Raw genomic sequence first — 16,101 nt, forward strand, 5'->3', positions numbered from 1 at the left:
CGTATTATAGTCTTTTATTAATTAATAACTTAAAACTTCATACATCTAGTTTTAAATCATTAAATATCAACTTCACTTTACTTAATCTCCACTTCACAAGTAATTTCATTTAAGTTACTCTAAAATTTTATTTATTATTTTTTAAATAACAAAAATTTATCAATAACAAAACTATTGTAATTTTCAATTGATGGGCTATGTTGGTTAAACTTAGCCATACATTGAGATGAAGACAAAGCAATGATAATGGGAGAGGTCAATGAAACCATGTGAGGTAGAGGGACCGATGAACCCGTGATGAGGAAAGAGATTGATGAAGATGGTGAGAGAAATAGCGCGTTGGGATGAAGTGGGAGCTTCGTGATATAGATAGTCATGTTTGGTTTTCAAAAAATGGAAAGAAAATACAAAAAAAAAAAGGAAAAAGAAAAAAGAAAAAAAAAATTAAAAAAAAAAATAAGGAAAAAAATGCACTAAAATTTCTGTAAGTGCCAAAATATACATAGTTTTGGATATACGCAATAAATAAACCCACTTTTAGTAGTGGATAATTCTAATTTGGCTCCCATGTTTCTCCCATATAGAGAACATGACAGGTTCGTGCGCTACTAAAAGTAGAAAATTGCAATCGGAATAAAAAAAAATTTGGTCGGGCCGGATTGTAACCCAGATCAGCCCAACCTGGCCATTTGAAGTTAGCCCCTTTTGGAGACAATTGATCCCTAAAGCTTGACCACTCTTGATTAGGGATAACAAAGTTTGGCATGATTCATTAACACGACATGAGCTCAATACGTTTTTTTGCAAGTTTAAGTTAAGTATAAATGAGTTTGGGTCAAATTTTATGTTAATCTGTATAACCCATTTAATAAATAAGTAATTTTTGTATCAATGTTCATAATATGAATTCGACCTATATTGACCCATTTAATAATTCTACTATTTACCTAATTATATTTTTGAATTATTTAATTCATATTTAACTCATTTTAAATTTGTTTTTAAATAAATAGATCAGTTGATTTATAAATATATTTAGTTGAGACATTAATCATGTAGACATATAAAAGACTTACTCAATTTATTTACTAAATGAAAAAACTTGATTATTAAATGTATTATCTTTATAATAATTAAACAATATTTTGGTTTATGTTTTTTTATATGATTATTATGTGTCGAAATTTGATTGAACAATATAGTAAATATATAAGTTTTGACATAATACAAACGCAACCTGCCAACATGAATCGTGACCCCAATATTTTTTACCGGACTTCATTATAAACATCAAACTTAATCATAGAGGTGATTTGAATTTAAAGTTAATAAAATTAATTTTTATTGACGGTCCAATAAATAATGGTTTTAGCCAAAGTATGAAAACCAAAATGAGTGAAGTCATCAAAACGTGAGCCCTTGTCGGCAGAGGTGGACCCTTAAATCAAAATCAAAATACATATAAAATTTATAAAATACATTATTAATTAAATTCCGCGGAGGAATAGTTAAGGAAAAGGGTCGATTGTATTAAGAGTGGATAAGCAAAGAAAGAGGACCGTGACGTGTCATGTATTATAATTATGAAAGGTATAATAATAATTGCATTAAAAATCATGTTTAACGGTCTGTATAGAGGTCACATCCTGTACTCGATACAGCTACCAAACGTGGGCCCAACTATAACACTAATGGGCCAGTCGTAATGCTGACTACGCCTAATGACATGAACCCTACTCATTGGGTCTGGATTATGTAATCCAACATTATACTCTGTAATTAACTAATTAATTATAATTATAATAATTAACTAATACTATATTGAGAAGGTGGCTCGATGGTTCATGTGCACTGGCTGGGCAGTGGAGGAACAATAAATGGATGGTGATAATTTGGGAGTTGCTACAACTAATTTGTACAATTTTAATATTAAATGTAAGTCTATGAGTCTATCTACCTTATTTAGGGTGTGATCAGGAAGCATGAAGGCCCGTCTCTTTCACACTTATCCTTAAAATTTTAGATACAAAATTGGAAATTGGTTCTTGTTGTTTTGCATTGAATTAAGGCAGGGTGTTGGTTGGACCTAACTCAACCATTGAATTAACTTTTTCACTTTTGCTGTTGGGTGAGTTTAAATTAAATTCATTATCTATTGGCACAGTAATTTTGGATGATGCCATATCCGAATATTTAAGATTTGGACCAAAAAATCTAGAAGCTAATCTTTGCCGTTTATTTATATTTATATTTTAAAAGAAATTTTTATTTTTATAAATATTAATTAATTAATTAAAATTGATGAAATAATCTCATATCTAATATTTTCTATGTTTTTATTTAAAAATACATTTTTACAAAAAAAAAAATGATATTTTATCATAATAAAACTTTGAAAAAAATAATGAAATGTTAAAATTTAACTTTTAATGACTCTTTTAATCAAATAATCCAATATTTATATTTTTATGTCAGGCACAACCCGATAAAATAAAGAGTTCTTAAACCTCTCGCAAGTTATTATAATGAAGTATTTTAATAAATAACCATGTAATTAAAAAGTTGAAAAAATATAATTATTTTTCATATTTTGTATATTTTAAATAAAATAATAAATAACACTACTGAAAAACATTTTAAAAAAATAATAATGTACGGTTAAATGTTTTCACGCCTTTGACCCTATGTCAATGCCAAAATTTTCGGGTCTGAATCCTTTTAATCCAGCCCAATCGTAACCCAGACAAATTTTATCCGGGCCAATCCGAATTTCGGCACGGGTTGAGCGGTTACCCTCGAACAAATTACTGCACTTAAATTTGTAGGTAAAACCAACGCCACCATTTATTTCGAATCACCTTCTGGCGCGGTTCAATGCGGTAGGTATTAGTTTCATTTTCTTATTCCTTCCTTATATGATAACTTAAAACATTATCTAAGTGAATAATAATGATATTTTTTTTTTAAATCTATTCATGTTAATAATTAAAAATAAAATTTAAAAATATATTATTATTTTTTAAATAGATATATCAATAAGATTTTTTTTTTGAAGAATTTATTGTAGTTTATTTTTATAGTGTTGTAAAAAATAATTTAAAATATAATTATTTTTGAATTTTTTTTCATTATTTATTAGTAGAGAATAAATTTAAAAAGATTTTTTTTTTTAATTTCTTAAATAAAATTTTATTTCTAAAAATAACAGCTAATTTTCGAAATCATTATGGAAGAAGTAGCTCTAACCCCTGATTAGCAGATTTATTTATTTTATATTTTTATATTTTTTTTCGGATGTTAAATAAGTGGGACCCAATTTGCTAAACCCAAGAAGTGGGGTCAATCACACTAGCAAAACCAGCTGTGTTATTCCTCAATTTTCTGATCATTGAAATCTCGTTGGCAAGATCTGGTATTTCTGCTACAAGGAGAGCCTCCAACTTTACAACTTCTAATCTTTTTGTTTGCTTTGGGGAGATAAAGGAAGGAGGAGACCCAATTCCCAAGTTACCAAGTTCTCGTCAGATCTTCCTTTGCAGGTACTTCGCCTTTGTCGGTGGAGATTTTTCGTACTTCTATTTTGAGCTGTCGAGTGATTTTGCATTGCAATTATGTAGATTTGTCTGCATTTTTGAAATGGGTGTTTGATTCTCTCGAAATTCATGCAATTTCCGCATCTGGGTAGCAAGTATTTCTTTGGAAACTGGCCATTTGTGGGTTGGACTCCTTGAATTGTGGATTTTTTTTTCTTCTTTTCCATCGTAGGCTGCTGAGAAATGGGAAAATAGAAGAAACTGAGACTTTATTTCTCCGATTTTTCGTTAGGATCCATTATTCAGAAATGTTTTCGTTCATTGTGCTTAGCTATTTGAGTTAGCTGGGGCGAGCTTTTGCATTATTTGTGAATTAAAACAAAATAGACCGAAAGTTCGAAATTTTCTTTTCCTATCTTCCCCAGTTTTCTCAACAACCAAACAGGATGTCAACGTTACTGACTCTATTAAACCTATAATCAAAATGACACTGATTATTTTCGGCAAGCTGTTTTACATAGTTGACATTTTATGAACTTGAATTTGTTGGCACCAGGGTAGTTGAAACTAAAGCTTTGTGGGGTTGAGTACAAGAAAATGGGGAGGAAAGGGAACTGGCTTTCTTCCGTAAAGAAGGCTCTCAGCCCAGAACCCAAGGAGAAGAAGGACCAGGTTTGGAGGAATTCCAATGTGATTGTTTTTGTTATTTGAAGTTTTTATAATTTTAAATGGTTTTTAAGTGTATTTTTTATGACTGTTTTTCAGAGAGCAGATAAATCCAAGAAGAAATGGTTTGGGAAGCACAAATATCCAGATCCTAATCCTTCCTCTTTAGAAACTGTTCCAGGGCCTTCTCTTGCTCCTCCTGAAGAGGTGAAAACAATCGAACCTGATAATGAACATCACAAGCATGTTTACTCTGTTGCAGCCACAACTACCATGGCTTCCCTCGATGTTCCTGAGACTGATGTGGAGGTTGTTGAAATCACCACTCTGACTCAGTCAACGGGAAAAGCAAAAGAGGAAGCAGCGGCAATCAAGATTCAAACAGCATTCCGAGGTTATTTGGTATGCACCCCTTTGAATTTGCTTTTCCTTGGGGGTTTGTTTGTTTGAATAAACATCAATTCTTGACTGAAACCTCATATTTAACAGCATTCCAAGGTTATATGGTATACTTCTTTACTAGATAGATGTTATGAATTATATGATGTCTTGGGCTAATGTAGAGAAAAAGGTTTTAGCAAATCAGGCATAAATTGTTACTGCCATTTTTTCTTAATGAAAGTAGAAATGCCTGTATGGTATTATGGTTTCTATTGTTTGAACTTTGAAGCCACTCTGAAATCACTCCTTTTCGTCTAGAGAAAGACTTTAACGGTAGTAAATGGAGCCCAAGAATATATGTCACCCTCCTATGATTAAAGTTTGTTAGATTTACTTTTCTAGATTCGTATACTTTCTCATTAAAAAGGTTGAGATAATTAAAAAATCAATTCTTGATTTGTCTAAATATTGCCTATAGTAGGTTGCTAGATTTTGAAAGTGGACTATTTCATATCTGGGACTTGAAATGCTATAAAATGCGGTCATGCAAAATAATGATAAGATTTGGTACTAAATTTTCTTGTTGGCTAGCATTTATGATATGTCCTAAAAGATTAGGTCCAAAAATCTTGACTGAAAGCTCAAGGGTTTGTTTGGTAGTTGTTTTTTAGAACAGTTTCCTCTTCTCCAAAACAAAATACAGGAAAATGCGTTTGACAACTAAAAATTGTTTTTTGTTTCCTGTTCTTAAAAAGAGAAAACACAGTATTTTCAAATAATATCTTTTAGTTTTTCTATGTTATTTTCACTTGTTTTTGTAGGGTTATCTTAAAAAATAATTATACAAACATGTACAATAATTTAAAATAATAAAACATTAGACATAAAAGTTATGTTTAAAACATATTTAAAAATATTTAAAATATTTAAGTTATAAAACTGTTCTTAAAAGTTAAAAATTGTTTTTCAAAACAGTTACCAAGCAGGCCCTAAGCTGCTGATAAAACCTTATGTCCAGCTTTTTCTTTCCTTTTTTTCTTTGTGGGCCTCCATGATGATCTAATAATTTACTGTCTTCATGCAAAAAGTTTGATTGATTCAAATCCAAATTGGGTGCTCATATCCACTCAAACAGTCAATCTGGATTGAACATATTCAGTGGTTTTTTGAAAACTTAGAAATTGCACCAAAGTTTTGGGGGGAAATAGAAAATTCAGCTGCTATAGTAATTGTATTTGGCATGATATCAGTAACGAAATCCATGAAATTGGGTTTATTAAAAAATGTTAGACTGGATGAATGAAATTAGTATTGACTCTACTGAGCATTTCTGGTGGTTGGGGCAATTGTGGACTCAGAGCAAAAGAGAGTTTCCCATAGATTTTCACTATTTAACTTGTGCCCGATTAATTCATATTTCAGAGTATCATTATAGATATTTCCTGGTCCTACTAGTTTTAGGAAATCATCTATGAAAATTTCGGAGGTACTGGAAAATTAATGGATGTTTGTTGGATTTGATGGATCTTTTTGGCCTTATGAGAGGTTTCACACATAGATTGATGCTTTATTCTACTTATCAATTCAGCCATCCCATATGTTAGAATCTTAGGTGTAGATCTAGTCAGAAATGCCAACCAAGCAAACCAATTTCCAGACATGAAACTCTGTGGAAATTATTAACTTCTACTCTAATTTTCAGTTGGGGGTATTGCAATCTGTAATGAAAATGCACGTCCTACAGCCAACCAAGTTGTAAAGTTAAATAATTTTGAGGATACTTTCAATGAGGAGAATCAATTGTTGGCATCCAGACATACCCTTTTATAGTGAGAGTTGTGTGTACGTGTAGAAATAAAGCAAAGGTTGAAGGGGTTAGCTAGTTGAAGGTTGGATAATGTTGATTTTTTTTGGTGCTATTGTCATATTCAAAATATTTCTTGATGCATCAAGGTGCCTATTTTTTTTCATGCTTAAAAGAAAAAATTAGATACTAATCTATGAGCATGTGTGGAATTATAATTGTGTTATTGATCTTCATTTTCCTCAGGCAAGGAGGGCATTACGGGCTTTAAGAGGGCTAGTCAGGTTGCAATCACTGATACAAGGGACTGCTGTTAAACGCCAAGCTGCAAACACTCTACGGTGCATGCAAACTCTTGCTCGTGTGCAGTCTCAGATCTGTTATAGGAGGAGCAGGATGTCTGAGGAGAATCAGGCTCTCCAGAGACAACTCCTACAGAAACAGGCAAAAGAGCTTGAGCAGTTGAAGGTCTCTTCTAGTTCTCTTTTCTAACTCTTACAATTGCCCTATTATCTTGGAGGTTTTTTTCATCATCTGGATTGCTTGTCAGTCAACTTCTGAGATACATTTGTGTTTTATAAATGACTTATTGGTTCAATTTATCAAGTTGTATCAGCTTTTTTCCACATACATAATGTCTTAAGGGCTGTTTGGGGAACTGAGATGCAGTCAGTTAGGTTGACATTGGACTCATCTGATTTTTATTTTTTTGGGAAAACTAGACTGCAAGAGGGAGTTCAAAATTATAGAATGGAAAGATGCATGCAGGATTTCATTCCAATGTGAACTCAGTTCCCCTCAATAGGACAATTAAAGAAGCCTTCATTCTGAAGTTTAGTTTCCCAAATATCTTCTCCATATTTGGATTGCTGTCAAGATAGATAAATTCATCTAGGGAAACATGATTAAGCTAATTGCTTCTGTGAGAGATTCTTGAACAAAGCCAGTTATCCTAGGTGGTTTTTCAGCTTTCTGCCTTTCTTCAGAAAATGATTGTTTTTGAAATTGTAACAGATGGGGGAGGAATGGGATGACAGCCTACAATCAAAAGAACAAATTGAAGCAGGCCTATTAAACAAGCAAGGGGCAGCAATGAGAAGAGAAAGGGCACTGGCTTATGCATTTTCTCATCAGGTATCCTATTCATCAATACCATTTCCTGCCCATTATCCATTTTTAGGATCAAGAACTCACTAGTTGGATCTTCCAGTTATCTTGGTATGAAATGGAAGGAAAATCAAGTACCAGTGGTACTCATGTAGACACACATGTTTTATTATTGCAAATTCTTGATTAATCCCTGATGGAATTGGTCCTGCAGCAAGCGTGGAAGAATTCTTCAAAGTCCACAAACCTATTGTTCATGGATCCAAGCAACCCCCATTGGGGTTGGAGCTGGTTGGAACGATGGATGGCGGCCCGGCCATGGGAGGGCCGCAGCACAACAGATAAAGAACTCAATAATGACCAATCATCCATAAAAAGTGGAAGCCGCAGCATCACTGGAGGAGAAATCACCAAAGCTTATGCTCGCCACCTGCTGGATTCCAGTAAGCCTTCACCAACTGCAAGCCAAAAACCATACCATCCTCCTGCCCGTCAGTCCCCTTCTACCCCCCCTTCCAAGGCAGTTTCTTCCTCATCAGCAGCTGGAAAATTTAAGCCCGCAGCAAGCCCGAGGGGGAATCTGTGGGGTCAGGATGATGACACAAAGAGCATGGCCAGCATGCAGTCGGAGCGGTTTCGGAGGCATAGCATTGCAGGGTCATCAGTGGGAGATGATGAGAGTCTGGCAAGCTCCCCAGCGGTTCCAAGTTACATGGCACCCACCAAGTCAGCTAAGGCCAAGTCACGATTGCAAAGCCCATTGGGGTTGGAGAATAATGGGACACCGGAAAAGGGCTCATCAGGAATCGCAAAGAAACGGCTTTCTTTTCCAGCTTCACCGGCCAGGCCAAGGCGACATTCAGGTCCACCAAGGGTGGAGAGCAGTACCCTTACAGAAAGCATTGTGAGCAATGGAGGGGGGACAGTTAGTTAATCTCTGATGGAAGGGAGTTACAGAGAAAGCAGCTACATGGGCATAAAGCAAGGAACGAATAAAAGAGAAAATCTATTTAATTTGTGGATGGGTCTTCAACTTACATGTCAAAAGCTATTATTTACTTCTTGGGTAAACATCCTGTCTCCTTTTGCTATTTATTCGGGTCTTAAAAGATTGTGATAGTTGGTGAATCATTTTAGAAAACCCAGTTCTTCCTCGGTCATTATTCTCTGCAGAAGCAACACTTGGTCCTTCTGTCTCATTTCTTTATTCCTTTGTATGCAAGAAACACACTTTGTTGTAATATTGTAATGGATATTCAATTTCTTATTTATGGTTTGTTTACAGTTTGCCACTCTCCTCGATCTTTATGGCTCATTCACCAGATCTAAAATGAGATTTAATCTGTGTCTCGGGGTATATTGAATTTGAATGTACTTTTTTCCTTTCCTGCAGTCGAGATTTCTTGTGCCTATAAATTCAAGCAAAACTTTCATCTGCCCACAATTTCCTAACCACCATCATTTTGAGCATGGCAGAATCCGCTCGACCATATGCCTTTCTTCCAGGAGTGGAGATGCCCATAGGAACTAGATGGTTACGTGTTCATCAACCTGACTCTATGTTTCCGTAAAACCAAGAATGAAAAAAATATCATGATATCTTTTCTTCGTGTCCAAGGATAAAGTAACTTTTTGGGTACTTATAATACGACCCATGGATATAATTCGAAGAAAATGTCAAATTATCACATCCATTGGAAATTTCAATGATTATAATTTAAACAATTTAAAATATTTAAACCTAATTATCCAGATTTGCACATTCACAAGCCATATTGTTTCTTTAGGAACTAATATTCTATTTATTTTTATAAAAATAGGTTGTTTTAATTAATTAGAAATTTAGAATGGAATTAACATATTAAAAATATATTAAATTATAAATTATAGTTCACCACCCACCAAATAGTCTAGTTGGTTAAAACGAATATTAGAAAATATGGTCCCTAAGTGACATATGATCATGAGTTTGAATCATAGCGTTAATCTGAATTTAATAATAATAAAAAATAAATAAATAAATAATGGTTGGTCATGCACTCTGATAAGTGATTCCTAATACCTTTGTATTATTTACTCCACTTTTAGTTGAACGCAACGAAACCCTACGGCGCGTGTTGAGAATCGTAGTCGTGAAAATCAAACCAAAATCATAGAAAGCCCGCGAATCTGCATCGGTATATCTTGGGCCTCAAGCTATAGTCGGAATGGTGAGTGTTTCATTATCTCCGATTGATTTTAGGGTTTTGGTTTCTGCGCTGTTTGGTTGCCGAGGAATAGCTGGGAAAGGGGAAGAAAACAAGATGAGGGCCCTTATGTTTTCGTATTGTTGTTTTGTATTTTCTTAGCTCGACGGACTCAATTCATCGGGCCTTTCTTTCTTTGTATCTTTCCTCTTTTTTTTTTTTTTGCCTGTTAATAAGGTTCAAGATTTGCATTTTTTTCCCTTACATTTTCTTAGCAACCAAACGGAGTCTATAAGTTATTTATTCGGCATTCCTTTTCTCTGTCCTGTTGCTTTCTAGGGTTGTTTGGTTGTTAAGAGAACATATGAAAAGGAAGGAAAATAGAACTGAATCTTATTGTTTTATGTTTTCAAATTCAGACAATGAGAATATTGCATTAATGAAGCTTAAGAGTTGGATTGCGCTTAATCCAGTGGGGACTTTTGCTTGGCCGCTTCCAAATGATAAATAATTTTATTGTATTTATTTTGCTTTCTTTCTTTTGAGCCCAAAGTCTTTATGTCAACATTTCTCTCGAGAAACTTGAATGCTTTTACCCGTAACATGGTAGAATGATTGCTATGGTGTGTTGGGGCTGCATATTTATGGAAGAGCTTAAAATTTTCTGGGAATTTTTGAAGCAGTTGAGCTTAAATCTTGTTTCCTTTACCGAGGATGTCATTAATCAGGTTGATTAAGTGTGGCAGACATGCAATTAGGATAAGCAATATCACTTGAGTTGGAGGTAGTAGCATAGTCATTGATTAAGTTTATTAAGTGTTGCAGTGTCTTGCAAATATGGATAAGGAATTGTATTGAGTCCGAATTAGAAAAGGAAAGGAAAATCCAGGTACCATTGTTTCTTGATTTATCAGAAATATCACTTTCATTGGTGTTACTTGGTGCACAGGTCAAAATAAAGGAATGGGTACATGGGATTCAATTGGCAAGTTAGGTTCGTGGTTAATTGTGTTTAGGTTCATATTGATCTTTCAGTTAGAAGGATAGACGCGAATGTTGTTACCACATGAATTCGTGTTCTCTTAAATGTATTGTTGCTATTGAGCCCACATATCTTAGCACCCAGAGACTTTATATCCCTAATATGCCTTGAAGAAGTTGGATTTGGAATTTTAAAGTATCAAGAATGATGATGAGGTATACTTTGATGATTTCATCATATTAAAAGGAAAAGTTGTTAAGTCTCTTTCAAAAGCTCTTAAATCAATTATTATAACTCCATCTTGGATTTGCAGCATATAATCCTTAAATCTTAATTTTAGAAGCAGAATGAGCCATTATCTGCCACTTCTTTGGCCTGAGAAATTAGTGGTTTTCTGATTTTAGAGGAGACTGCTCTGGAGCAGGATGAGCTTTCCATAATGTTTTATTCAGGGTATGTTAGGATATTATTCACTGAGAGGAGTTTTGTGTTTGGTAATGGGAATTTTTTTTTCCAAGTCAGGATGTAGGAGATTAAGGCTCAAGTCCCAGAAAGGATTAAAAAAAGTTTACCTATGACAAAAAAAGATAATTTTGAAAACTTGATCTGTTTTTTATATTTCATCAATGCTTTCATTATCCTCAACAATATCTCTGCTTATCTGATAAGGTGCCGGAGTCAAACCATCTCTCTTGGTACCTTATCACCATCTAACACCATCATTATGTTGTATCTCCTTTTTGTCAAATGGCTTTTTTAAACTGAGCCTTGGCTTGATCAGCAATGCAAAACCCAAGCCATCTAAAGTTGACTTATATGTTGCAGCTTTTCATACGAGCTATTTTGTTCTACCCATACTTATTTGATCAGCCCTTCCTATAGAATCATTTCATTAACTTTCAATCTTCTTGTGTGAATAACTCTCATCCAGGCATTGGGGTATATGTAAAGAAAATTTGTGATTCTATCTTGTCCATAAGGTGGATAGAGGACAATGTTTGTTTCAGACTAATTTGTTCCTACTTCCCCTTTTATGTAAACTCTTCTCACACTTTCCTCATTAGACATTCGTACTCCATCTATGGCAAATGGATTGTTAATTTATGATAGAATTTCTTTCCCTAATATCCACTTTATTCCATCAAATTCTTCTCATTTAGTACTTTTCTACATGTGGTTGGGTCCACAATTGCTATTGGTCAATTATGTATCGTCTTAAAGCTCTCTTATCCTCTTATTCTTTCATCAAAAACTGTGATACAACAACTACAATCAATTTCTTATTATCAAGCTACAAACTTGATCTAAAAACTTAAAGTGGTTAGGATTTGGACCCACAATGCACACTGAGTCAATGTTCTCCTTTACATGCAATCCCATAGCCACACATGGAGAGATAAACCAATAGGAGTAGTTGATAAATAGATGAGGACAATATTAGTTGAAAGGGTTCACTCTTATACCATGTTTATCTACCACCAGAAAGTTTAAGTTGTTAGGATATGAGTCTCATAATGTATAGTAGGCTAATACCTACCTCTAGTGTTGGTACATGCAGCCTCATACCCACAAATGGAGAGACAAGTCAACAGTATTAGTAGATAAATGATGGGGACAGTAAGACTCAAACTTGAGACCTCTAGTTAATATCATGTTAAGTTATTAAATTTTGAAAAGCCTTGAGTTAGAATATAAGCTCACAATGTATTGAGGCTTAGGTTAATCCCCTCACGTACTGGTATGTCCAACCCCATACCCATCTGTTGAGAGGCAAATTGACAACAGTAGATGGATAGACGGACCCAAACTCAAAACTTCTAGTTTTATCATGTTAAGCTACTGACTTTCCTAAAAGTTTAAACTGTTAGAATATGTGCTGGTAATGTATATCAGGTTAACACGAATTTTCTATTCACTTGCCTTGGAACTAAGCCACCCTTAATTTGAGATTGGCATCAGAAAAACAAAGTATAGAGTGCAGTTCAGTGATAATTAGACAAGGGACATGCAATATACAACTCTTTCTGCCCACCCCCTTCCTTTTCCATGTCCCACTTCACCGTACTGTGCTATCTTTGCTGTGGACCTCAAGTACTGGCCACACTTGAGGTCCAACCTGCTCCAGTAACCTCCTTGGAACATTAATCCATTTTGATATTATCTGAAGTCCCCTTGGCTAAGAAGGATCCAAAAAATATAGTCGGTCTGGGCAGCACCAATTTGTTTTATCCTTCAACAATCCAAACCTGCACTGTGATGATCATGTGGATGCCTAGGATGACAAACATCCTTATGCCCTGTTCTCAACCCATGTTTCCTCCTCTTTGCATCCCTGTTGCACTTTTCAAAATTCAAGTCTCAGGGTTCTGTTCCTCCACTTTCTTCAATCCCCTTGTGAGTGCAGCCACACATAATTCTTGGAAGTATAAGATCAAAGGCATCTACAAATCCACAAACTAGACTACTTGGTTGGCATAAAAGGTGACAATGATGTTGAAACAGTGATTTGGTATAAGTTTGTCATTCTTGTATAGGGAACATGTTGTTCATCGATTTATAATTTAAAATTGGTACTACACCTTTGCTCGATGACTGCAACTTGCACATTTTTGGTGCATCAGTAACCCATACCCCAAAGTAATGAAGTCCAAATCTGAAATTTGGTCCAGGGTACACCATTGGTAGCAGGACTTGCAGTTGCTGCTGCTGCTCTTGCTGGTAGATATGGAATTCAGGCTTGGCAAGCATTCAAGGCAAGACCACCTACATTACGCAAGTTTTATGAAGGTGGTTTCCAGCCCACAATGACAAGGAGGGAAGCAGCTCTTATTCTTGGAATCAGGTACCTTGATATTTTCTACTGACATATGAGTTTGATTACTTTTTTATTTTTTATTTTTGATGAGACCCAAAACTTGGGGTTCCCACCATACCTGCAACAACCACTATTTTCTATGATAAAACTGATAATACAAGTTTTGTTCTTTTCCTGTGTTAGGTGGCCATGACATCTTGCATTTTTAAGTGGTAATGAATAAGAGAATTATGTTGGCATTGGTAGAATCATGAAACACTTGTGACAAAGTTCTACCTTTTGGACGTTGCATGCTCGTTATTTATATTTATTTGTCTGTCAGCAGCCTAATACAAAACTTGATGTTAAATTTTTTTATTTTTTTGGTCAGAAAACTTGATGTTAAATTTATTGGAAAATAGAGTAAAAATAAGAGGCTTGGTGTTAGAAAATGTTAAGATTACTACAGCAAGGGGATGAGGATAGGTCTTCCTATAAAGAAAGGATAATGTTCCAACCATGAGTTATGCCAAGCATCTTATGTTCCTAAAAGTCAAGTTGGTTTGGGTTTTGCTTGGTTTGTTAATGATTTGAAAAAATCAAATTAATTTTTGGGATGAGTTCTTTCTTTGGGGGGGAGTAGTATATGAAATTTCTGAATGATGAGTGGGATGCACAGGGTGTGGTTCTTTCAAAAAAATCTTTCAGGGTGAGAGTTCTGTTTAGCTATAGGTTCTGGTTTTATGTTTTTGATCTAGGAATCTATAAAACAAGACGTTTCAAAACTATGAATATATCAATATCTTCTTTTAAAAGACTGGAAAGACTCCAAGGTATTCCCCCTGTATTTCTCTCATATGCATCTACATCTAACAATGCGGTTTTCTTACACTTAACAGAGACACCTGTAAAAATGAAGAGGTTGTAAAGACAAACCTCCTTTAGTAGAGCCATTTCGTTAACTGGTTGCATTTAGTTACTTAGATTCAGCCAAAATGTAATTTTGTTGGTCAGGTAGGTTCCTAAACTTGATCAATCTGAAAACCAACTTGATTTGTATTGTCAAGAGCAGGATGCACCATGATCTGATCTCTAGCAAATGCCCCATCATCATGAGGATGTAACTAAGCCACTGGAAGTTTCTTTACTTTTGATTATTAAAGCTAAATATTCTTAATAAATTGCTCTAAAAAATTTCTATTTTCAGTTTGGGTGGGTTTGACTTAAACTCAACCCATTACTGGTTTTTGATTGTTCTGCATGTATTTACTGGGGATATGTGTAGAAGGTCAAAGATGATAATTTCCATTCTCTATGTTTGACTTGTAAAACTCTACAATATGAGATACATGTCTGCTTCTACAGAGTAGTATTGTCGTGATTAAGAAGCTGCCATTTTGTTGGAGAGGAATATGGCCAGGCAATATCTACTAGAAAAACTAATGAAGCTAGAAATATATTTTTTGATCCCACATTGACTCCATTGAACCTTCCTGCTGGTTGGAATGAAGGCCAGGAATGGAAGGGCCTAACTTGATTTGCTTCTAAACATGAAGCACATCTCCTGGATGAGTGAGTGAGATCTCTGGAGTTAGTACCACAGATTTGAATTCAAGTCAGCAGAGCTTGAAAATGTTTTTCATCTTCTTGCTTATCAATGAAATGATGTTCTAAGGATGCAGAATGTATTCTTTACTTGAGTTGCTACATATTGCTTAGTCACTGCCACTGGTGTTTCACATTTTTTTCTTTCCTTGTCTTTTTTAACCATGACTGATGAAATAGTGCAAATTCTCTGTTTTTTTTCCTTCTACCTGTTTTACTCGTTGTATACCCCTTTAATGACATTCTCCTACCCCTCCTGCCTGCCAAACCACCCTCCACTCCCCAAGTTTGATATATTTTTTCCTTAATTCATCCTGTATTTCACCTATTATTTATTAATCTATTTTTTTTAACTTTTGAACAGGGAAAGCACTCCAGCAGATAAGGTCAAGGAAGCACATAGGAAGGTGATGGTTGCAAATCACCCTGATGCAGGTGGCAGCCATTACCTTGCCTCAAAAATTAATGAAGCAAAGGATATGATGCTTGGAAAGACCAGAGGAAGTGAGTCAGCCTTTTGATGACCCTAATTTGTCCCGTCTCTGCATTGTCCTTCCACCAAATTTCTAAGGAAGAATAGTTTTAAGAGTGAGAAACTCCTGTAGTTGAACGTCTTCACCCTTTTCAGATGACCATGGTGTCCTAGTATTCATACCAAATCTTTTTGAGTAATAAAACAGAAAGTGAGGGGTTTTTGTTCAATCAATTCTTTCAGACCCAATAGTTGTACATTATTTGGAAAGTTCAGTGCCCTTTATTGAGTGTGAGAAACACCTGCGGGCTGACTTTTCACGAGTGTAACACAATCAAATATTGATTGCCATTATGAAGCTTAGCATGGTGCAGTTTGCTTGTATGTGAAACAATTTCCTCCTGCTTTAGCTTAAATACGAGAAGCCAACGTGCATGTGTTTGGGCATTTCATGCTCCGAGAATATGAGTGTTTTATGCTAGTTTAATTGAGGGATTGAATGGTCTGTCATGTGATATCTTGGAGGCTGCCTCCTCCAGACCATGTGAAGATTGTTCTCTCTCCTCTTGTA

General features: G+C 34.9%; 2 protein-coding genes across 2 annotated transcripts; both read left to right on the top strand.

Moving 5' to 3' along the window:
- Positions 1-3,380: 3,380 nt before the first annotated feature.
- LOC117920875 (protein IQ-DOMAIN 1-like) lies at positions 3,381-8,791 on the top strand. Its single transcript, XM_034838547.1, has 6 exons — positions 3,381-3,539; positions 4,090-4,205; positions 4,299-4,601; positions 6,631-6,852; positions 7,399-7,518; positions 7,706-8,791. The coding sequence occupies exons 2-6, from the start codon at positions 4,131-4,133 to the stop codon at positions 8,423-8,425; spliced, it is 1,440 nt and encodes a 479-aa protein (XP_034694438.1). The 5' UTR covers positions 3,381-3,539; positions 4,090-4,130; the 3' UTR covers positions 8,426-8,791.
- Positions 8,792-9,557: 766 nt separating this feature from the next.
- On the top strand, positions 9,558-15,977 carry LOC117919544 (mitochondrial import inner membrane translocase subunit TIM14-1-like). Its single transcript, XM_034836703.1, has 3 exons — positions 9,558-9,701; positions 13,329-13,501; positions 15,423-15,977. The coding sequence occupies exons 1-3, from the start codon at positions 9,699-9,701 to the stop codon at positions 15,577-15,579; spliced, it is 333 nt and encodes a 110-aa protein (XP_034692594.1). The 5' UTR covers positions 9,558-9,698; the 3' UTR covers positions 15,580-15,977.
- Positions 15,978-16,101: the final 124 nt, after the last annotated feature.

The sequence above is a fragment of the Vitis riparia genome, chromosome 8 (genome assembly GCF_004353265.1).
Source record: "Vitis riparia cultivar Riparia Gloire de Montpellier isolate 1030 chromosome 8, EGFV_Vit.rip_1.0, whole genome shotgun sequence".
Taxonomy (NCBI): Eukaryota; Viridiplantae; Streptophyta; class Magnoliopsida; order Vitales; family Vitaceae; genus Vitis; species Vitis riparia.

Excerpts from the sequence above, each read along its gene's own strand:
- LOC117920875 (XM_034838547.1), top strand. The coding sequence starts at position 4,131 with ATGGGGAGGAAAGGGAACTGGCTTTCTTCCGTAAAGAAGGCTCTCAGC. Across the intron at positions 4,206-4,298 it reads CCAAGGAGAAGAAGGACCAG|AGAGCAGATAAATCCAAGAA; the intron begins GTTTGGAGGAAT and ends ACTGTTTTTCAG. Across the intron at positions 7,519-7,705 it reads CTTATGCATTTTCTCATCAG|CAAGCGTGGAAGAATTCTTC; the intron begins GTATCCTATTCA and ends TTGGTCCTGCAG.
- LOC117919544 (XM_034836703.1), top strand. Across the intron at positions 13,502-15,422 it reads GCTCTTATTCTTGGAATCAG|GGAAAGCACTCCAGCAGATA; the intron begins GTACCTTGATAT and ends ACTTTTGAACAG.